Source organism: Pan paniscus, chromosome 11 (genome assembly GCF_029289425.2).
Source record: "Pan paniscus chromosome 11, NHGRI_mPanPan1-v2.0_pri, whole genome shotgun sequence".
NCBI lineage: Eukaryota > Metazoa > Chordata > Mammalia > Primates > Hominidae > Pan > Pan paniscus.
In genome coordinates, this window is record NC_073260.2 from 53,596,319 (window position 1) to 53,621,593 (window position 25,275).

A 25,275-nucleotide genomic window follows, 5' to 3' on the forward strand; every position below is an offset into this window, starting at 1 on the left:
TAAAGTTTATATGGAACCAAAAAAGAGCCCGCACCACCAAGTCAATCCTAAGCGAAAAGAACAAAGCTGGAGGCATCACACTACCTGACTTCAAACTAAACTACAAGGCTACGGTAACCAAAACAGCATGGTACTGGTACCAAAACAGACATATAGATCAATGGAACAGAACAGAGCCCTCAGAAATAACGCCGCATATCTACAACTATCTGATCTTTGACAAACCTGACAAAAACAAGCAATGGGGAAAGGATTCCCTATTTAATAAATGGTGCTGGGAAAACTGACTAGCCATATGTAGAAAGCTGAAACTGGATCCCTTCCTTACACCTTATATAAAAATCAATTCAAGATGGATTAAAGATTTAAATGTTAGACCTAAAACCATAAAAACCCTAGAAGAAAACCTAGGCATTACCATTCAGGACATAGTCATGGGCAAGGACTTCATGTCCAAAACACCAAAAGCAATGGCAACAAAAGACAAAATTGACAAATGGGATCTAATTAAACTAAAGAGCTTCTGCACAGCAAAAGAAACTACCATCAGAGTGAACACGCAACCTACAAAATGGGAGAAAATTTTCGCAACCTACTCATCTGACAAAGGGCTAATATCCAGAATCTACAATGAACTCAAACAAATTGACAAGAAAAAAACAAACAACCCCATCAAAAAGTGGGCAAAGGACATGAACAGACACTTCTCAAAAGAAGACATTTATGCAGCCAAACAACACATGAAAAAATGCTCATCATCACTGGCCATCAGAGAAATGCAAATCAAAACCACAATGAGATACCATCTCACATCAGTTAGAATGGCAATCATTAAAAAATCAGGAAACAACAGGTGCTGGAGAGGATGTGGAGAAATAGGAATACTTTTACGCTGTTGGTGGGACTGTAAACTATTTCAACCATTGTGGAAGTCAGTGTGGCGATTCCTCAGAGATCTAGAACTAGACATACCATTTGACACAGCCATCCCATTACTGGGTATATACCCAAATGACTATAAATCATGCTGCTATAAAGACACATGCACACGTATGTTTATTGTGGCATTATTCACAATAGCAAAGACTTGGAACCAACCCAAATGTCCAACAATGATAGACTGGATTAAGAAAATGTGGCACATATACACCATGGAATACTATGCAGCCATAAAAAATGATGGGTTCGTGTCCTTTGTAGGGACATGGATGAAATAGGAAATCATCATTCTCAGTAAACTATAGCAAGAACAAAAAACCAAACACCGCATATTCTCACTCATAGGTGGGAATTGAACAATGAGATCACATGGACACAGGAAGGGGAATATCACACTCTGGGGACTGTGGTGGGGTGGGGGGAGGGGGGAGGGATAGCATTGGGAGATATACCTAATGCTAGGTGACGAGTTAGTGGGTGCAGCGCACCAACATGGCACATGTATACATATGTAACTAACCTGCACAATGTGCACATGTACCCTAAAACTTAAAGTATAATAAAAAAAAGAAAGTTATATTAAAGTAGAAATCAATGATATCATTTACTTGTTCATTAATTTCAATGCTTCTGAAGTTGTATGATTTAAAATGTTGTTTATCCTAGGTTTTTGTTAGATGTGTTTTCTGAGGATAACGAAACTCTTTTTTATGCATAGTTTACCAAACAAGATTATTGTAAATCATTGTTGAATTTTATCGGTTACTTTTTCCTATATCTATTGAGATGCTAATATTCTTTAATCTCTCAATGCAATGATTTATAATGTTGAATTTGTTTAGTGTTAAATTATCCTCGTTTTCTTGTGATAAATCAAAGTCGACTGTAAAATAGATATATGTGATATGTGTGTGTGATATTATGCGTATGGTATATTTTTCTACAGTTTTATTTCAGTATACTTTAGATAAAATAAAATTTATTCTTTTTAACTCTACAGTTTGATGATTTGGGAAGCTATAATCTATATATAGTCATGTGACCACCACCATAATAAAAAAATTTCATAACCCCACCAAAAAAAAAAAAGAAAATAACATTCTTGTATATAGAAAATTTTAAGGAATCCACTGAACGATAGAACTAGTAAATTATTTCAGCAATATTACAGCATACAAGATAAATGTATAAAAATCAATTGCACACATCTACAATGAAAACTCCAAAATGAAATTAAGAAAACAATTCAATTTAAAATAGCATCAAAAAAAGAAATAATAATTAATTTGGAAAAGGTGATACAAGAGTTTACTCTGAAAATTAAAAATTATTGTTTAAAGAATATCTAAATAATTAGCAAATATCTTACAGCCATGAATTGGAAGATTTAATATTGTAGTACTTTACAATTTGAACTACAGATTTGTTGAAATCCCTGCAAGTATCCCAACAGACTTCTGTCTAGAATCTGACAAGCTGATTCTAAAATACACATGGAATTGTAAAGGACTCAAAATAGCCAAAATAATCTTGAAAAAAGAAAACATATTAGGATAATTCACACCCCCATGCTCCAAACCTTCCTGCAAAGTATCAGTAATCAAGACAACAAAATACTGATGAAGGAAAAATATATAGATTGATGGAAGAGAATTGAGAGTCCATATGTAAAACTATGTGTCTATAGTCAATGGATTCTTACAGTGGTGCCTTGTGCAATTCAATAAGGAAGAGACAGTCTTCGAACAAACTGGGTCAACAACGTACACATGGATCACCACTTGCAAAATAATAAATTCGAACGCTTACCCCAAAGCATACAAAAATATTAACTCAAATGAATTAAAGACACACATGCAAGAGCTAGAATAAAGCATATGGGAAAATCTTCAGGATTTTGGATCTAGCAAAGAAATAGCTGTAACACCAAAAACATGAGCAACAAAATAAAAATTAGATATTTAAAATTTCTTAAAAATTAAAGACATTGGTGTTTCAAAGGACAACCAAGCAAGTCAAAAGGCAGCTCAAAAATTGTGAGAAGATATTTGAAAAACACGTATCTATATATCTGTATATATATGTATCTTGAGTATAGAAAAATTGCTTTAACTCAGTAACAAATATCCCAACTCAAAACTGATAAATGATAGGAATAGATGTGTTTCCCAAGAAGATACACGAACGGTCAATAATCCCATAAAAAGATGGTCAATAATCCCATAAAAAGATACTCAATAGCATCACTCACCAGGCAACTACAAATCAAAACCACAGTTAGATACTCTATGGCTAGAACTGGCCACTTTGGAAAATAATTTGATGGCTTCTAAATATATTAAACATAGAATTGTCATATGACCCAGAAATTTATTCCTCGGTATACACCCAGATTATTGGAAAGAGGTGTTCAAACACAAATTGTACACAAGTATTTTTAGCCGCAGTATTTAAAATAGCCAAAGGCTGAACACAACTCAAATGTCAATAAAAATATTATTGGATAAACAAAATGTTATATCCATGAAATTGAATGTTATACAGTTATAAAAAGAAATAAAGTACCAATACGTACATGAACCTTGATAGCATTGTGCCAACTGAAAGAAGCCAGGCAGAAAAGGCCACCTATTGTATGATTCTATTTAGATGAAAACAGAATAGAAAAATCTATAGAGACAGAAAACAGTTTTGTGGTTGCTTAGGATTGAGTAGGGGATGGGTGCATAGGAGGTTAACAGCTAGAGAAGGTGGGGTTTCTTTTTGAAGTGATGAAAATGCTCTAAAATTCATTGTGATGATGGCTCCACTTATCTGTGCATATACTAAAAGCCACTGACTTGTAGACATTAATGTGTGCACTCTACACTATGTAAATTATATCTCAATAAATCCTTTCAAAAATACACAGAAGAGTAAGGGGTTTTGGAATGTTGCAGCTGGGAGGCAGCTTGAAATACTGAATAGGTCTCATCGAGAATGTGAAGTTTCAGTAAAGACTTGAGGAAGTTGAATGAGCTGATGAATGGATACATGGAGGGCTATCTTTCCAAGCCAAGAAATTAACTAGAGTCTTGGTCATAAGGCAGCAGCCTGTTGGCATGTCCAGAGGACAGTGAGGTGGCCAGGACCACTGGTAAGATCAAGGGTGAAGATATAAAAGAATTTTGGCGGTTAACATGCGGCAGATCATGATGGGCTTGCAGACCATTGTAAGAATTGTTGTTTTTAGTGTACATGAAATGGGGAGACAAGTCATTATCCCATTATCAATATTTTAATAAATTGGATCCATGAACCAAATCCAATGAGATTAAATCAATTAATAATAATATGCAAATTTATATTAAAATTACAAGAATTACTTTCACATTTGAGAACAGGAGAGTCATGATTGTTTATCAGCAATAATAAACATTATTAATTTTAATTGTGATCAGCTAATTGAGATTAATTGCAATACATCATGCTTTATAATGTGAATGTCAAAAGGAAAATATGATTGTAATCTTATACTACATCTATCAATGTCTTTGATTCATAAGTCTATAGAGTAAGCCCCTAGTTTTCAAAGCCAACCTATAAGGCAGTGACATCTTATGCAAGTTTGCTGCTTTCTGCCACAGTGATCCTTGGTCAGCTGGCACAAATTGTTTTACAAACGCCCCTAGGTCTAAAAATAGTTTGGATCACAGTGAACACAGAAACACCTTCATCCCTTCAGAAATGCCTATCAATTACTTCCAATACAGAATGAAAAATTGACAAAGGAAATATGTGGATTGTAAAAATGCCAGTTAGCTTGCATCTACATGAAAGAAAAAAGCCATTTTTATTACATTAGATCATTGTTTTACATGAGTTTTGGTATAGCACAATGTTGAACCAAGGGCAAAGAGAGAGGAATTAATGAAGTCTTAAGATATCAAGAATTTGAAAGAAAAGGCAGGTCATCTTTGAAGGTTAGTGACATAGCATTCATCTTCTGTTGTCACCTTTTCTGTCATTCCCTGTATGCCTGATGGACAGGTTTCACTGAAGTTCAGAGAACAGCATGCAAAATTAGCTACCAATTAATCTTTATGAAGTGAGCTGCATTTCTAGCCAGACTGAGCTTACGTTTTAGCAGGAAGCATTTTTGGGAAATGTTTATGTTAGAGTTTGCCCTTCTTGACAAGGTGAGACATAAATGTCTACTTTAGAGACATGAATTAAGATGGGAAGATATTTGGGGGAATCATGTACTCAAACGCTAAATAATAAAGGTACACAAAGGGCAAATTATACTAGATTTCTTTCCCACTTGTTTTCTATGTCTCATGCAATTCACCTTGATTCCCTTCAGTTTCTGTTTAATGTAGAAAGTGGCATTTTCATTATTTTAAGCTTCTAGCACAATGAAAGAATTTCTCTTTTTCATGAACAGGATCATAAATGAAAGGGAGGAAGAGTGTCCTATATCATATTTATTGTTCAACAAAACACTGCTCCACGGCTTCAATTCAGTTTAAAAAAGAGAATTTATTGAACATCTAACACATACATAAAAGGCAGTAAAGACAAATGAGAAGAGGGGAGGATATTGAAGTATACGGACTTCAATGCTGAGTTTTGTATCTTAGGAAGTTACTCCACCTTACAGAGGCTCAATTTCCCCTGATTTAGGAAGGCGATGCTAATGGGTATTGCATAGGTGTAAGTATAAAAATGTTGTATTTAAGAGAATCCCACAAGCTTGGTATAAGGCAGAAAATAAATAGATGTGACATGAATAAGTAGTTTATTACATTGTATGCTACCTGCGGACTAGAGGAAGAAAGAAAAACAGCCACTATGCTTGATTAGCATTATAGAGATGGTACAATGATAGTTGCCAGAAGCTGGGGGGAGGGAGAAATGGGGAAGTATGGTTTAATGGGTATAGAGTTTCAGTTTTACAAGATGAAACGAATTATGGAGATGGATGGTAGGGACGGCTGCACAATGCTATGACTATATTTAGTACCACTGAACTGTACACTTAAAATGGTTAACAGAGTACATTTTATGTTATGTGTATTTTACCACAATAAAAAAATAAAATACCTTAGGAACATTTTCATGAAAAAGCCCGCATACAATTCATTTTAATGCACGTGTTTATGCATAGCTTTCTATTTTTCTCTTTTCTCTTTATATTCCAAATTCTAATCAGAGAAGGGAATCCCCTCTGTACCTCCAGGATATTCAGTAAAGACCACTGGAGGTTCATGCCCTAGGGACAGTGCTCATTTAGCTCCAAATTACAGATGGCTCTAGACTAACTCCACAAAGTTTAAAGAGAAGATTTAAAACAACAACAGACAAATACGCATCCTGAAGTTACTGAACTGCCTGCCACAACACTGTTCAAAGGTAGCCAATAAAATCTAGATATTCAATAGCATAACATCAAAATACCCCCCCAAAAAAACTCTGACATGCAAAGAAGCTGTAAGATATATAAAATTAAGATATATATTAACAGGATAAAAATAAGTCATTTATAAATGACAGAAAAGAAGGAAATTTCAAGGTCCTTAAAGTAAATATATTTTATAAATACATATAGATAAATACATATATATGTCAAGGTACTTAAATGAAAATTGAACATAGGGGAAAAATAGAAGTTATAAAATGAAAAATGTGACATGTATAGATGAAAAATAAATATTTGAAATAAAAATTCCATGAGATAGAATGTCATGGATTTTACCCTAACATCAGAAAATTTATAGAAAAAAATAGAAGCTTTACAAACTAAAGTACAAAGGGTAAACTAAAATAAGAAAGCCAGAAACTCACTGATACGTCAGACAACATGCAGCAGTGTAACATACATGTAATTAATGTCTCAAAAAGGATGGGTGGGGGAATTATACGTCAATAAAGAATGGTACACTCATTCCTGAGGGCACCGAGGAGGGAGGACAGCTTGAGATTCCTAAGGGAGGGTATAATCCATTCAGGAAGGTCAAACCCCATGACCAAACACCTCCCAGTAAGCCCCACCTGCAACATTGGGGATCAAATTTTAACATGAAATTGGAAGGGGCAAGCATTCAAACCATAGCAAGAGTTAAATTTCCTTTTTAAAAAAATCACTTATATGATTCCATTTCACCATAGATAAAAGCTAGTATTTCAGCCTACCATTGAGTGTGCTTATAGCTCACCAAAAAGGGCACTCTGTCTCGGGAATACAGATTTGCCTAGAGGTATCCTATTGCAGTCAAAGAAAGAGCAATGAGGGATAGAAAAGGTTAGTGATGGAGACACCAGCGCTGCATTTTGCAACAAACAACGTAAAAATTTTACGGATTGGTTCTGCTAACTTACTACAGTTTACATTCCCCTCAGGGGAGAATTGTTGCGTTTTTTCTTAAGATAGAAAAGCAATTCAGATAATCTGAAATCTCCACAAGAAGGATAAGACGCACAGCAGAAACTATTCTAGGCAGGAAGTCAATCCTTTCAACTGTCTGTGCTCCATAGAAACAATTGTCTGCACTGGGAGTCATATGAGGTACAGCCAACAGCCAGAACTCTGATCCTCTCATTAGTGATTTCAGAAGAAATTACCAGTCAACTGAGTAATTCACTGAGTAAAGTAAACATTTGGCACTGAAAGAGGTTAGACGGATAACTATTTGTATCACCATATTCATGAAGCTGGAATATTTTCCATTACTGGTATCACATCCAAATGGAAGATGTTAAAAGGTCTCTCATCTTGTAAGATGGATATGAAAGAACATTTTCTGATAAATGAAATTATTAACACACCTGCGAGGTGGATGGAAGAGAAAAAAAAGAATAATCAGCTTGAGTTCTTCTCCTTGATAAGACAACTCACTAAAAACATAAAGAGAAAAATACAAGTTTAAAATAATTAACCAGAAGAAGACGACTCTAGAGTTTTTAAATTGCTGATAAGATTTTAATTTGCTCCAAGTTGAAAATAATTATATTGCTTGTGTTTTAAGGCACATAATGAGCAATTATATCACACATGATAGTTTCAGCAGTAAAATATTATCCGTTAACAGCTTGAACTCATAAAAGCATAGCACAATGTGAAGATGGAATTTGCTAAAATAAACCATCTGCTGAAAACTACTATTCTGCAAATTTAAAAATAAAGTTTAAATGTTATTTGTCTTATTTAATAGGTCTGTGAAAAAAATGCGCTCTTTGAAAAGTAGCTGCTACCTTAATTAATTCTTTATATTAGACGGCTGGTTACAGTAATGCACAGTAAGGTGCTACATAGATATATTGCTAGATTATCTGCATATACTATGTATTTGGCTTAAATTATTTGAAATTTTATAGTTAAAATAACAAATGTATATTTAAATGTTTTGACACAAATTGCAAATATACCTTTAAAAAGCGTCTTACACTCTAAATATTATTTGTCACCTATATATTTGTCTTTTCTCTATAGGAAAGTTTAAATTTTTCCCTTGAAGCTTTAATTATTTGAGTCTATAAAACAAACCAAAAATGTACAAATTAACAGGAAAAAAAGGTTTACAGATATGTGCACAAGTATGCACTTGGAGTTTACATAATATATATGAATATATCTATACACATATTTGTATATTATAAATAGATATACAAATATATACTATATATATAAAAACTCCAGGAAAGGCAAGGTAGTCAACACGCCTATGCTATCTTGAGGTTACAGAAAACACAGAGCTGTAGGTTGGTAAATCAGGCTTTGCGGAAGACAGGTGATGACAAGGAAGAAAGAGGAGCCTGGTAGCAGAGGTGGTCTTGTTCCATGGATGAAACCTCACAGGGAGCAGCCCTCCTCTTGGGAAGTATAGATAGGAAATGGTTTTTAGAAATGTAAACGTGCCAGGCTCAGTTAATCTTTCCTAAACCCACACAAGGGAGTATCTCAGGAAAAGACTGTCTATATCAATGCAGATTTTCTCTACAAATGCAAATCTCCCCAACAAACACAGCTTTTCAGCTATTCTTGTAGAAGAAGCTATCTCCAGTCTTCCGAGTAGCCATCTTGAAATATGTCAAAAAGCTGACCAGGCGCACGCCTGTAATCCCACCACTTTGGGAGGCTGAAGTGGGTAGATCACCTGAACTCAGGAGTTGGAGGCCAGCCTGACCAACGTGGTGAAACCCCGTCTCTACTAAATACAAAAAATTAGCCGAGTGTGGTGGTGCATGCCTATAATCTCAACTACTTGGGAGGCTGAGCTAGGAGAATTACTTGACCCTGGGAGGCTGAGGTTGCAGTGAGCCAAGATTGTGCCATTGCACTCTAGCCTGGGCAATAAAAGCAAAACTCCATCTCAAAAAACAATGTATTTTAGGGTAATATTTTCAGTATCTTTACCTCCATATATACAATAAATATTATTGTGATTTTTAATCTTTTTTGTGGAGGAAACACAGATGTGATTTCTAGTGTAGCTGAACATCGTTTATTTGACAATATTGCACTTGTGTGTGGGTGTGTGCGTGTGTAGCTACTCTTTAATTTTGTTCTCACATAATGATTAGATATTAACAATTAATTCAGTAAAATGTATGTTTTGCAATATTTCTCCATGTTATCATGCTTTAAATTAGTTGAATCATGCCCCTATAACGTGTACATTTTAACCTTTGACTATAGGTCTCAATCTTACTTTGGTTCCTGTATTTGAATTTATGCTAATAAAGTCCTACAGCTAAAAAAGATTATATAAACTTATCTACATTTTTACTAGTATTCTGGTGTCATTTTAAATTATGTGATGAAATCAAATTTTAATTTGGATTATTCTTATCTGAGTTAAGGATCTAAATTTTTAATATTCTTATAAATATTACATAATTATTTCTGAACCATATATTGACTAATCTGCCCTTTATATGATGTGCATTATAAGAGCTTGGGATTGTTTCATTTGCAAAGATGAATGCTTGAGAAGTAGATATTTAATCATAACGTTTCAAAATCTATTGGATAACCTAGAATCAAAAAATAGCCTATAGGTTGAAAAACTCCTGTAGTGAATGAAGAAAATAACTAATATACAGTGACAATATAAATATTATAAGCATTTATTTTATTATCACCCTGAAATTTGATAATACAAACATGTAATATCTACATATCATCTATATATCATGTCATAAAAAATCAATACATTCTTCAAAAATTTAGCATAACAGAAAATGAACTCTCTCTCCTTGACGGAATTAAGTTACAAATAAAAGTAAAAAATAAATAGATAAGTAGATGGAAGTAGACGTTTGAAAACAAAGAAAAATATTTGTTTTGGATAACATAAAATCTCAATTGACAATTCCAATATTTCCAGAACTTTGCCTGTCAACTGGTGGAGAGTTTTCCCCAGGAGACATTTATCAATGTCTAGTGTTATTGTGGGGATGTCAAGACTGGTGGAGGTGAAATTTAGAGGTCAAACGAAACACCTAGCATTGCTAGGGCAGCCTCCCACAGCAAAGAATCCTCTGGTCCTAAAGGTAAGTAGCACCAAGGTTGAGAAACCATAATCTAGACAGTAAACACTACGTAGCTATTCCAAGTGCTCAGGAAAACACATCAGTGCCCTCGGGGAGAAAAGTGTGAACATTTTAATTGCCATACATGGTGACACAAATCCATGTTGTTAATCTAAGTGGAAGGGGCTGAAGCACAAAACGTAATTCAAAGAGTTTACTTGAGCCAAAATGAGGACAGCTGCCTGGAAGAAACAGACCCAAGTATCCTTGGATATGAACTCCCTTTGGAGCTTTGCAACAAGCAGTTTCTTAAAGGCAAAAAAGGGTCCAGAAGTGGGATGATGCAAAGAGGTTTGTCACAAGTTCTCATTGGCTTATGGAAATAACATTTATTAGTGACTGGCTATACACTGTTACACTATTATTGGGTGTGGATTATACTATCTGGTGTGGCGTTATTGGTTAATTTATAGCTTCTGTGGCAACAGCAAGCAGCCTAGATGAACACACAGCTCAAAGAGGAGCAGGACAGAACTGCTGTCTCATTTGAATATCTCTCTGGGCCTGATTATTTAAAAGGACTTGCATATCTCACATGAAAGTTATTTTCTTTTCTCAATGTCCATAAATGAGAATAAATAGATGTAAAATAGATCTTTTCGAGGATGAAGTAAATGGAATGAAAAACAAAACCCAAGCTGACCAGAAATCATAGAGGGAAGAAAAGGTTATAAATATATGGATTTGTCAGAGTGATTTTAAGCTATTAGGAATCAGTTAAATGTTGGGGGATTTTGTCTGAGAATGGGCTAAAGGAGAATGTCCCTTTTGCCTTCTGAAGTTTCCCTGAAAATCACTAATAGGAGGCAGATAAATAGTAGAAAAGGCATACAGGTTTCTGCAATGTGTGTACACTGGAGCCCTTAGAACGAAGACCCAGACACACGATGCGTGCAGAAGCTTATCTACCACATGAAGTTTACAGAAAGAATGGGGTCTTGGATCACAGGAAAAAAAAAAAAAGGTTATGTGAGAAAACGACCCTGGCTAGCAACAGTGGACTTATTACATAGGTGAAACCTCACTGGGAGCAGTCCTCAGAGAGAATAGACAGAAAATGTTTCTTTCAGACCTTTGGAGACCTCAGATGCTCAGTTAACCTTTCCTAGATCCAGACAAGGGGGCAGACCTCAGAGAAAGCCTGGCTGCAACAAGGCAGATTCTCTACCGATGCAAATCTCCCCAAGACAGCTTTGCAGCTAAGTTTGCATTCCCAGTCCTTCTCAATAGCCATTTTGAAATATATCAAGGAAATATATTTAGGGGTAAAATATATTAGTTTCCTTCATACAGCTATAAAACATACAGGAATATTTTTTGTCAATGTCTACTACAAATCCAATGTAGCAGTAATTATAAAGCCCAACAGATATTGAAGAAAAAATATGTAGAGTACATCAATTACAAATGTTGATACTAAAATGCCAAATAAAATAAAAATAATATCCAACAATGTTTGAAACAGTAAGACAAGAAATTGGCAAAAAAAATAAAACAAATATCCACCTTGGGGATGAAAGTGTGTTTCCAAATTTGGTAATCCAATAATATTAATAATAATATTGATTAGCCCAAATTAAAAATAAATAGGGGATTCTCAGTACATGCTAAAATGTATTTGTTAAAAGGCAATATTCATGTCTGTAAAGATTTTAAATGCTGTAAAGAGTCTGATATTCTATATGCAAACATGTGTATGTCCATTAGAAGAAGAGAGGCCTGATTTTCATATCTTACTACATAGAGATAGAGAAGTGGATAGGTTAATTTGCATATGCATAGAGAAAGCATAAAATAGAAATTTACTATCATATTAAAGGAATTTTAATTCAACAATAAAATAATTCAAAGGTAAAATTTTAAATGTTTTTAACAGGTACATTATTATTATTAGATAATATTTATGATAATTGTGAAAATATTCAATGCTAAAATAAGATACAATGTCTAAACATCAGTATTAAAACTAGTATAAATATTTGCTTGTTTATACAAGGAAAATTCAAGCTCGACCTAAAATTATATAGGAAATAAAAGAAAAATTTTAAGGGAGCTCTTTAATAACATAAACATATATATATACACACACACATATATAGCATGTATATATGTTATATGGGATAGATATAGATTAAACATGTTATATCTATATTTGTATCTATAACTACAGCTGTATGTATCTACATTTCTATATATTTACTCAGTGATATAAATATAGACTGGAATAAATATAAAGACACATATTATTCTTGGATAAAAAGGATTTAGTATCATAAAGACAAATTATTTCCAAATTCACTTATGAATTCACAACAATATACAGTTTCGTTAGTATAATTTAAAATTTTTAAATAAATTCCAAGATTCATTTAAAGAAATATACATGTATACAAGCAGTCAAGAAAGAAGGAAGAGTGCACTAAAGTAACTTGCTATTGAAATACATTTTTAAACTTAGTAACTAAAACTGAGCAGTACTGATTTGGAGTACTGGAATTTAGGTATATGGGATCTCAAAAGCACAGAGCTCAAAGGAGACCCCTGTATGCACGAGAGCTTAGGATGTGCTTTGGAAGGCGTTACCAAACCTCGGGCAAAGTTACTTTAGTTTCTTAGTCTTACTAGGTTTGAAAAGCCAGAGAAAAGACTCAAGGCCACCATATAAGAGCAAAACAAAAGGACAGGGAGAGAATGTGAAGATACTGAAACATTTTACATAAAGTTGTATAAAATATCCTTGAAAGAAAATGTAAAGTTTAGGACATACATCAAAATCAGCAGAGCCACTAAATAAATAAATAGGCATTGTAAAATAGCAAGAGAAAATTTAAATGGATTTCTAAAAAATATTGACACCTATGATTTTTAAAATATGTTTAAGAAATCCCGTATTTCACAGGGCAGCCTTTCACAACACAGATATGTTAGGACATAAAGGTTCTTCTGTTTTTAATTTACTAGTGTTTATAGGGTTACAAATGTCTTCTACCCTTGTCTTTTGTCTGATGGTGCAAAAAATTTTCATAAGCATGTATTTCTGAATGCCTGATGGATTGACATATATAATATGCTGCTAGTATTAAAATATGTGACGGAAAACGCATCCAATCTTCTCACTGTTTACATAAATTCTAGGTTTCTCCTATTTACCTCAAGCACGTATGGAGCGAATTCTTACCTTTTAATATTGCCATGGCATTCACATTGAACATAAGTTGAACTCTCTCATATGGTAGCTGGGTTCAGATTCCCTTGACAATTTCCAGTTCTAACCCTCACAGTTCCTCAGTGTGGCTGGCCTAGATATTGACCCGACACAGTTGCCTCCTCCTGGTGACTACCAGCTATGGAACCGTTGGATACAACCTACCTGACTCACCCCACAGACCTCACAGCGCACATGGACAGCACCCACACGCCAGAGTGACCTGCTCGGTTGCAGCGGGAGTCAAGAAATGTGCCTGCTGGCACTCACCCCACAGACTAGTGCCCTGTGGAAAACTTCTTTGGGTAATGTTCTGGGCCCAATAAAGGCTGGAGTCCCACAGACCCCTTTTCTCTCTCCTGCTCCCCATTCATCTTCCCCATTTTGTTCAGCCCTATGAGGTGTGCTACTGTATTAGTCCGTTTTCACACTGCTGGTAAAGACATCCCAAGACTGGGTAATTTCCAGAAGAAAGAGTTTTAATAGACGCACAGTTCCACATGGCTGGGTAGGCCTCACAATCATGGTGCAAGGTGAAAGGCACGTCTCACATGGCAGCAGACAAGACAAGAGAGCTTGTGCAGGGAAACTCCCCTTTATAAAACCATCAAATCTTGTGAGACTTATTCACTATCAGAAGAACAGCATGGGAAAGACCTGCCCCCATGATTCAATTACCTCCCACCTGTTCCCTCCCACAACATGTGGGAATTCAAGATGAGATTTGGCTGGGGACACAGCTAAACCCTCTTCTCAGCTACCCTCTTCTCTCTGGATCTGTGAGTAATAAACCTACTTCTGTGATTTCCCATGTTTGGTTCTGTGGCCTCCATGGGTCTGAGCTGACCTACACTGGAACCTAACTCTCCTCCTGGCCAGGGTCTCTGAGAGTGGCTCTTGTCAGAAATACACAGGACACAGGTCAGGCAACAGTCACCAGGCATCTCCTAGTCTCAACAGATGTTCTGTGAGAGGGAGGCCTGGTCGTGGGATGCACATCTGGCCACTGCTGGGGTAAGGAAGTGTCCTGTGAAAGGCACATGTTAAGCATCCACAACCCCCTGACCAGAACCCCAGAAAGGCAGGGCTCCAATTGACAGTCACTCTCCAGAGACAAACCTCAAGCCCTAACTGGAGGAAAAGAAAACAATGTAAAAACTTGAATTTATCTTACTATTTCAATGATCCAGTAAAGACATTCTATGCCTGTACACCACATATTTTCTTCGATTGTGGATTTATTTTAGATAGAATTTTAGGTCTGGCTTTCACTTTAGCCTGGTCCCTACCTCAAGCATAAGGTAAAGATTTTCCATGGGTTCTTTTCTGGTACTACTACCTGCCAGTGTGGGGTCATGTCCTAGTCTATCTTGAGGGAATCCCCCTGTTCATTATTGTCAGAGTGAGACTGTTAAGTCTTGATTTCCCTGGACAACTTCACTGCATGACTTTTAATATGAGTTTTTAATATTCCCTTTACTGGACAATAAATTATATAGTTATCTGAGTAAGAGATATGGTCAGGAAGAGGCATTGCCTCATTCAGCTTTTCTCTTTGGTGAACTCGCATATGTTCTCCTCACCCGCCAGTCACCTCTAAACCGTATTGTTCCAAGACAACAAATAGAACTCGAGTGTGTATCTTTCACCACTGGATTTGTGTTTGCTCCATAAAGCTTCATGCTTAACAGGGTTTCTGTTAGCATTTTCTCTGTTTATTTTCCCATAAAATATCACAGGCCTTTTTCATACGGAATTATGGGTGATTTCCTTCAATTTGCATCATAGCAAGTTGAGGTTCATGTTGATGAAAAGTAAAACATATGTTGAAAATATCAGTAATGATGTTTTCCCCTCCTTTTTAGCACCAGTGCTTGTGATACAAGCACATTTTAATACAATTGTAGTCTCATGCTTTGATCATTCCTATGATGAAAATAACATTTTTAGATAAAATATCTGAGTTTTATGAGGCCTTTAGTATGTGATGTGATAGAATATCAGAATACCATACTTTTTTCTAGTTTTCTGTGCAATTCTATCATTGTTTCATCTTTACTCCTACCAGAGTAATTTTCCAAAATAGATATCTTGTCATTCTTCCTCTTGTTATCAGTAAATAAGTGAAATGAAAAGCTAGATTATATATCTAGAACAAGAAAGTAGAATTGAATCTATATTCATTAATGAGACTAACCAGTCAATTACACAGATAAGCATTTTACATGTTGAAGATCATATGGACCCATTGTCAGAAATATTATTATTTATGTCTATATGGACATCAACTGTGCATATTTACATAGAAATCAATGAGAGCTGATTTTTATTTTTATTATATATATTTTTTGAGATAGGGTCTTGCTTTTTTGCCCAGGCTGGAGTGCAGTGGTGCAATCACTGCTCACTGCAGCCTCAACCTCCCAAGCTCAAGCAATCCTTCCACCTTGGCCTCCCAAATAGCTAGGACAGCAGGTGCACACCACCATGCCCACTTTTTATTTTTTTAACTTTTGATAGAGACTGGGTCTTGTTATGTTGCCCAGGTTGCTTTTGAACTCCTGGGCTCAAGGAATACTCTCATTTCAGCCTCTTCAACTGCTGGTATTACAAGCATGAACCACCATATGGGCCGGAAGCTGATTTTTAAAATACTGAGATCATATAGATGACAACACCTGAAAAATAGACAACACCAAGCTTTATGTTAAAAGGTGTGAGGGTATCAATATTGTTGTGGCTATTGGGGAGGAAAACATTAGTAAAACCAGTAAGTTAAAGCTCTTGCTTTAAACTTTGGCTTTAATTTAACAAATGTTCTATGGAGTGACAGTATGTATGTAACCATGCTATGCCCATTCACAGATGCAGTAGAGGGAAGAATTTCTCAAAGACAACTGTTCTAAGACTCAAATTAAACCGTACTGGGTTTGAAAAGAGAAAGTCCAGGAATTACCAAATATTTTAGATATCAGATAAAAGAGAATGCCAGATATGCGATGATAATCAGCAATGGTTGTTCACACAATACATCAAATCAGTATTTGAATTAGCTTTTGAATTACAAGGACAAATGGACCAAGTCTAGACTCCTTAGTAGATAAATCTTATTAGGCTGAGATGTGTTTTCCCCTGTTTTTCCACAAGGAGATTACAAATTTGCAAACCTCAGCTGCTCTCATTTTATGCTCTCACCAAGCTAAAGCTGAAGTTCATCAATCAGTGTGTCTAAGTGTTCACTGGTTATATACCATTTTGTAGTTTCAGCTATCTTTCCAACTTCCTAAATCATCACCTTCATTTGATCTTGTTTTTTTCCACTATCACTTCTTTATTGACCATATAAAGAATATAAGTGAGTTCTTATTTTGTTATTGTTCATTTTAGTCTAATTTCATCAAAATATCACAATCTTTTAATTTCATTTTAATTTCAAAGATTAAATGAAACCTACATAGAAATGTGTGTAAGATTTGCATTTGCATTATTTTGGCATCAATTTGCTATCCTCCCTCATGCACATAGAGATCATTTCCATGTACGTGATTTCAAACATCCAAGTGCAGTATTAAAAGCAGTTGTAAATTATGGTTCTCATTTTCATGATACAATTACAATATAAACTTCCTCTTGCTGCTGTAACCAATTACCACAAACTTCATATCTTACAATAAAGTGACCGTTAATCCTACAGTTCTGTAGTTCAGAAGACTTGAATGAAACTCACAGGGCTAACATCAAGTTTTGGGCAGGGCTGCAGTCTTTCTGAGGGCTATGTGGCAGAATCTATTACTTGATTTTTTTCAGCATCCAGAGGCCACCTTTATTCCTTGGAACATGACCTCATTCTTATATCCTATTTTTCTTTCTTTCTTTTTTTTTTTTTTGAGATGGAGTCTCCTTCTGTCACCCAGGCTGGAGTGCGGTGGCATGATCTCAGCTCACTGCAACCTCTGCCTCCCGGGTTCAAGTGATTCTTCTGCCTCAGCTTCATGAGTAGCTTGGACTACAGGCATTTGCCACCATGCCCAGTTAATTTTTTGTATTTTTAGTAGGGATGGGGTTTCACCATGTTACCCAGGATGGTCTCGATCTCCTGACCTCGTGATCCACCCACCCCAGCCCCCCAAAGTGCTGGGATTAGGCATGAGCCACCGCGCTGGGTCCTCATTCTTGTATCTTAAAAGTCAGTGATGTTGAGTAATTTCTCATGCCACCACCTCCAAGGTTGCCTTTCTTCTGTCTTCTTCTTTCACTTATAAGGAAGTTTGTGATTTCATCGATCTCACCCATTTAAGACAATCTCTCTATCATTTTTCTGCAACCTTAATTTCACTTGAAATCTAATTTCACACTGCCGTGCAACCTAACATATTTCTATGTTAGACTCTGAGAATTAGGACATGAAAATTTTTGGGAGGCCATTCTTTTGCGTGCAGCAGACATAATCTATTTACCTGCAGATTAAAGAGTTCTTTATTTTTCTGTCTCCGTCTCTTAATTTTTTAAAAATAATATGAATTGTAGTAAAGAGAAAGAAAAGAAAACAAAGAAAAAGAAGGAAGGAAAGAAGGAAGGAAATAAAGAAAGAAGAAAGAAAAGAAGGAGGAAATGAGGAAAGGGAGGGAGGGAGGGAGGAAGGGAGAAAGGCAGGAAGGGAGAAAGGCAGGAAGGGAGAAAAAAGAAAACATGAACACAAGAAAGAAAGAAGGAAGGAAAGAAAAGAAAGAAAGAGAAAGAAAGAAAGAGAGAAAGAAAGAAAGGAGGAAGGGAAGAAGGAAAGGAGGAAGAGAGAATGGTAAAAGGGAGGAAGGCAAAGAAACAAAGAAAATAAAGAGGCGAAGGAAGGAAGGAAAAAGAGGAAAGGAAGGGAGGGAGGAAGGAAGAAAAGGAGGGCGGGAAGAAGGGAGAAAAAAGGAAAGAAAGCAAGAACGTGAGAAAGAAAGAAAGAATATGAGAAAAGAAGGAAGAAAAGGGAGAGAGAAAGGAAGGGAGGGAGGAGGGAAGGAAGAATGAGGAAAGAAAGAAAGAAGGAAAGAAGGAAGGAGAAAAAAGAAAAGAAAGAAAGGAAAAGAAAAAAGAAAAGAAAAGGAAGAGGAAAAGAAGAAAGGAAGGAAGAAGGCAAGGGAAGGGAAGAGAAGAGAAAGGAAGATGGAAAGAAGGAAGGAAGAACGCAAATATTAGAAGTTCTGGGTTTGTTAGAGAATATGCCATACTGTTTTTTTTTCACTTGAAAGGAAAGAGTATCTGCCATTGAAGATGGGATGTCTTGTTGGTGATATTGTTGTTCTTATCTTCCACGTGATTACTGAGTTTGTGCCTAGTCTTTCCATTACTAAGACAAAAGTGTTGAAGTCTGCAAATATAATTTTGGATTTTTCTAGTTCACCTTTGATTTCTTTCATGTTTTACCTCACGTATTTGGAGGCTCTGTTGTTAGCTGCATACCCTAATTAGTAGGATGTTTACATCTTCTTGAGAATTGATTATTCTATTATCTATTATCTCTCATCTCTGATACTATTTCTTGTTCCGAACTCTGTTGTGTCTAATATCAATGTAGTCCTTCCACAGACTTATTTTAGTGTTTCCATGATATGGCTTTCTCCATATCTTGATGATAACCTATTTATATCTCTATATATTTGGAGCAAGATATAAAATTTAGACTTGATTTTTTAAAGATTTTTCAAGATGGAATTCTTATTTCTTTTTGTTCTATTTGACATTCTCTGAGTTTCCTATATCTGAAGTTTGATTTTCTGTCACTTCTTTTAGAATATTTTTGGCAGTTATTTTGAAATATATTTCTTTTGCTCCATTATTTTTTCCTCTTTTCTTTTTGGGATTTCAATCATAACTAGAGTAGGTAATTTCATCTCAGTCTTATGCAGGTACTTTTTCTCAGGGTCTCAGGAATGTAGCCTTCTCACACTTCTGTTCTTTTCCTGGCTGTGTTGGTGAGCTCAGTGATATTCCTCCTTCACCTTCAAGAGCAGTTTTGTTTTGTTTTTCCTGTTTTCATACTCCCAGCATCAGGAGTATTCTAAGTGTGGCAGTTTTTGTTGCCTTCCCCTACATATTAAGTGGAATATCTTGGTCTATTTGGACCCTTATAACAAAATAACATAAACTGGGTGACTAAAAAACAACAGATATTTCTTTTTTCACACTTCTTGAGGCTGTAAGATCTCAGGTCAAGATGCTCACAAATTCAGTGTTGATGAGAGCCATTTCATGGTTCATAGATGGTGCCTTCTTTCTATGTCCTCACACAGTGGAAGGCACACAAGAACTCCATTGAGCTTCTTTTATAAAGGCACTAATCCCATTCATAAGGGCTCGGCCCCCAAGACCTGGTCACCTCCCAAGTGTTCTGCTCTCCCTGATCTGTGTCATATACAGACTCTCTTGGATTCCTTACCAATTGCTTGAGAGATCACAGTGTGTTTGTGGGGAAAAAGTTTTCAAGATGATGGATCTTTCCCAACTTCTGCAACTGTCAGCGGTCTCCCAATCTCACCAGCCCCACTTTGTCTTTAGGAATTTATTGATTATTCCAGCTTTACTTGTCATAGTGGTGTCTATTTGCATCTGTTCTATGTAAGTGCATCTGTCCTCTTTCTCCTTGCAGGTGCTTGTTTTCCCTCATATTTTGACTCAGTTCTTGGCAAACTCGTTGCTATAAAAATAAATTCATGACTTTGAAGTTAGTTTGGTTCTTTCATTGTTGTCAGGTTAGGAACCCTATTCCATCCCAGATCTCCAAAACCCAGACTTTTTGGGGGGTTGAAATGTTAGGCTTTCTCTTTGAATTGTAGTTTTATCTTCTTTCAGTTATCATTTGCATTTTCATAATGCTTAATGGGACTAAGCTTTTTTTGTGTAGTTGACTGTACCTTTGGATTTTTTCCCCAAATACCTTTTTATTTCTTCTTTTCTTTATGGTTTTAGAAAATGTAGTTTACATAATTGCAGCTTGATTTTTTACTCAGTTAATGGCATGCTTAATGGAGAGAAAAAATATTAAATATATTTCCCTTTTTAATTACTGTGCTTTTTTCTTTTTTAAGGAAATGTTTCATTATGTTAAATTTCAGTGTTATGCTACTTAGCTATTCCTTAAATATTATAGTATTTTGGATTTCACATGTAAATTTGTAACATATCTTGAGTTTATTATGTATAGAGTAAGGCTATTTTCTCTTTTTTTAAGGTAAAAATCACATAATATAAAATTAATAACAACCATTTTAAAGCATACAATGCACTTGCTTTTAGTATATTCACAATGTTCCAGGGCAATTTCATCATGTCCCTTCCAAAAACCCATTATGCATAAAGTTGTTACACCCTATTCTGCTTCCCTGAGCCCTAAGGACCACTAATCTAATTTATATCCCAATTGATTTGCCAATTCCTGATGTTTCATGTGAATAAAATCAAGTAATATTTGTCCTTTTGTGCACTTAACATAATGATTTCAAATTTCACCCATATTATAACATATATAAGTACTTCATTCTTTGTTATAGCTGAAAATTGGGTGTCCATTTATGAGTCAACAAGCGTATGGATTGTTTCCACTTTTTGACTGTATGAATATTACTGCTGTAAATATTCATGCACGTTTATTTTTTGAGCACCTATGTTTTGTAAGATTAACAGCTGACTTAAGAGAAACAATGGAAGGCAAGAGGCAGTAGAATAATATATTCAAAAGATGCAAAGGAAAAAAAAACTCTTGGCCATGAATTCCTTATCCAGCAATTATTTTTCAAAAATGAAGATAACACAAAGACTTACCCAGATAAACAGAAATATTAACTGAAGTTGTTGCTGGCAGACCTACCACATTAAAAAAAACTCTAAAATTAATTCCTAAGGCTAAAAGCAAGTTACAGAAGACAGTCACTTGAATCCACATTTTTAAAAAAGCACTGGTATAGGTAATATTGACACTATAAAAGACAGTAAAAATGCATTTTTTCTCTTAATCATAAATTCTTTATTAAATAACATGTGTATAATGGCCGGGCACGATGGCTCACACCTGTAATCTGAGCACTTTGGGAGGCCAAGGCGGGCATATTACAAGGCCAGGAGATCGAGACCATCCTGGCTAACACAGTGAAACCCCGTTTCTACTAAAAATACAAAAAATGAGCCGGGCGTGATGGCGGGCGCCTGTAGTCCCAGCTACTCAGGAGGCTGAAGCAGAAAAATGGCATGAAGCCGGGAAATGGAGCTTGCAGTGAGCGGAGATTGTGCCACTGCACTCCAGCCTGGGTGACAGAGGGAGACTCCGTCTCAATGATAATAATATGTGCATAATGTATTGCTGAGTTTTTGACATGTAGAAATGTAATACGTCTATAACATATTTTCCAGTAACATCAAAAAGGAGGTAGTTGGAAGAAAAATGTATTGTGATAAGGTAATCACTCTAGATGGTAAAGTAATAATTACTAAAATGTATTGTTGGCTCTGTAACTTTAATAGATGTAATGTGTAAAGTGATAATACTTTAAAATGGAGGAAATAAAAGAGATTTATATAAGAATGATGTTTCTATGTATTACCAGAAGTTTACTAGTATAAATTGGAAGATGATTTGAATAATTAATTTTCCATATACCTATATGGTAAACTTACAACAACAACAAAAATTCTCAAAAATATATAATAAAATAATTCATTAGTAATCTAAAGTTCCCTATTTTAGAAAATATTCTTTCATTGCAAAATAAAGCAATAAAGAAAAATATTTGAGAAATATATAAAACAAACGGCAAAATGGCAGACATAAATAGAATTCTACCAATTATAATCTTAAATGTGAGCAGATTAAAATCCATTCCAGAGGCAGAGATAGTCAGACTGGATTAAAACAAGTGATCCCAATATACGCTGAGATGCAAGGATACTAATGGATTGAAAGTAAAAAGATGACAAAAAATATCACGCAAAGAGCAATCATAAGAACACTGAACTCATTATACTCATAACACACAATATAGACTATTAAAAATGTGAATAGGATTTTAAAAATTTATCTTGTAGTAAAAAGGGGGTCAACGCTTTAGGAAGACATAGCTATTACAATCATGTATGCACAGATATGAACTAAATTGTTTCCTTTATATAGATGCTGAAATTCTAACCACTGAATATGACCTCATTAGGAAATCGGTTCTTTGCAGCTGATCAAGTTAAGATACAATCAGATGAGCACGAATTCAATATGACTGATATCCTTATTAAAAGAAGAAATTTGAGTAGAGGGAGACATACACACAGGGAGAGTACCATGTCATTATGAGGGCAGAGATTAGCCAAGGAATGCCAAAGACTGCCACTAAACCATCAGAAGCGAGAAACAAGGCATAGAACAGGCTTTCTCTCATAGCCCTTGAAGGGACCATCCCTGCTGACACCTCAATCTCAGACTTTTAGCTTCCAGGACTATAAGACTATAAATGTATGTTGTTCATGGCACCCAGTTTGTGTTACTTGGTTATGGCAGCCCTAGAAAACTAATACATGAACTAATAACAAAGCATAATAACATGAAGCAAAAATTGACAAAAGAGGAACATCAGCAAAATGGCAGTGGAGACAGCTGCAATCTTTCATTTCCCCACAGAAACATCACACAACTAGAGAAACTGCCCAAATAAACTTTGCCAAAACTCTGGAAAATAGTCAAAAGATTACAACAACCGAATGAAAGCAGACTCAAGAAAAAGACAACTTGAAAACTTTATGACATTTTTAGCTTGCCTTTGCCCCAGCAAATTGGCAGTTTTGAAGTGTCAGAAGCCCACGTTCCCAGTGAGGAACACTGGTCCATGGTCCAAAGGAACAAGAGAAGATCTTACCCGCAAATTACTATGTGTCTGTTCTGACTGGTCTGGGGGATACCTAAAGGACTCATGAAAGGCTTTTTTTTTTTTTCTGTGTTGCTAGAATACAGAACAGATAAGGAATGGACATTATCAAGGAACTCTGCAAGGAGACCTAACAAACCACAGATGCTTAGGGCAAAAATTAGAGTTTACACATATAGTAGATCACCTTCAGCACAGGAAGAAAAGTTGGGGAAGAGTATTTGGAAAACTAAGACATTCAAAATTATTCACATACATGGGAGAGTCTAGAAAGTCACATGTATGCATAGGTTAAGCCACATGCCGACACAGGTCATAAGAAGACCCTACACTTTTACCTTGGCCGATCCCTCCCCTCAGTGCAAGCTCTGTGCAAGAGTGAACTTGAACTTCACTCAGTGCAAGAGTGAACACACACTTTGTGCCGGCTTTAAAGAACCCAGCACAAAGCCAGTCTGCATGGCCTAGAGGCATATTTTGCTGGACAATGATTACTTGTTTTTCTTTTTGTTTACGTTCATATTCTAGAAGGATAAATTATGTTGTTGAAAACTTTAGCATTCTTTCTTTTCACCTGTCTTTCTTCCTCCCTCTCCCTCCTCCTCTTTACTTTTCTTCCTCTTCCTTTCTCTTCTTCTTTCTCTCCTTCATTATCCCTTTCACTCTGTTTCTCTTTTTCCCTTTCTCTTTTTTCTTTTCTTTCAATTTTCTCCATTACTAAGAGATGTTTGAATACCCTTACCATGTGAGTTGATATGGTTATTTCTCCATTTAATCCTCTTTTGAGATTTATAGTCTAAGTAAAGAGATAACCCAAACATAAGCCTCACAAACAGGCTTCCATACCATTCTTAATTTGATCCTGTAATTCTTCATTGCTCTATTAACTTTCTGATGCTTTTAAGGATGTTTTATAACAAATTGTTTAGTTTTTTCCACTGGAATGTTTATTCTCAATTATCTAATTCATACTGTAAGTATAGAGGGAGTTTAATATAAAATTATTGAACTAATATTTGTGAAAGAACGTATTTGTGCATTTAACAAATATGTTAATCCTCAGACTGTTATTGGGCAGCTGAGCATACAGCAATAAAAATAACATACTTTTTATGTGTACAATATTTATGGAATGCGTTACTGGAACAAATAAATAATTTAGTTAATAACATGACAAAGAACAGAAATTGTATACACTATAGAGCATAGTAATGGAATAATGAATGATTAAAGTTATTAATATTAGGTAGAAAATGAAGGGTGTCTTTGAGAGCAGAACTCAAGGAAGCAAGCAATTCGCCTTATGAGGAAAGAGTTACCTGTGGATAAAGGAGAAACTGAAAATTTTACAAGTCAAGACTTTTTGTGCAAAAACAAAAATGTGATTATTAGTCACCAATTCAGTACAGTGAAAAAAAAGTTGAAGAGATATCTTGGAAGTAAACCATACTGTGGAAGAGCATGTAGGGTTTTGATAATCAGGGGATTATTCTGAATTAATTTTAAATGCGATAGGAATATATGAGATAACTTAACCAGAGAATAACATGATTGTGTTTGCATTTCAAAGGGGTGTATCTTGTGCACCGTGTAGAATAAATAGGTTTTGTGAGCAAATAAATTTGGAGGCTACTCTAATCCAGAGAAAAAAGGTAGTGACTTAGGTGA

The 25,275-nt window shown here is 35.4% G+C and overlaps 1 protein-coding gene across 2 annotated transcripts in view; it reads right to left on the bottom strand.

Moving 5' to 3' along the window:
- LOC117981721 (uncharacterized) overlaps window positions 1-25,275 on the bottom strand; it is a 215,765-nt gene that overhangs the window by 17,987 nt on the left and 172,503 nt on the right. Inside the window, exon 4 of one of the 2 annotated variants that reach the window (XM_055091841.1) lies at window positions 14,928-16,395. The exons of the other annotated variant lie outside the window; for it this stretch is intronic. Within the exon in view, the coding sequence (XP_054947816.1) occupies window positions 16,251-16,395 (145 nt within the window). The 3' untranslated portion in view covers window positions 14,928-16,250. Of the gene's footprint in view, window positions 1-14,927; window positions 16,396-25,275 lie in introns of those variants that run through there. 2 annotated transcript variants of the gene reach the window in all.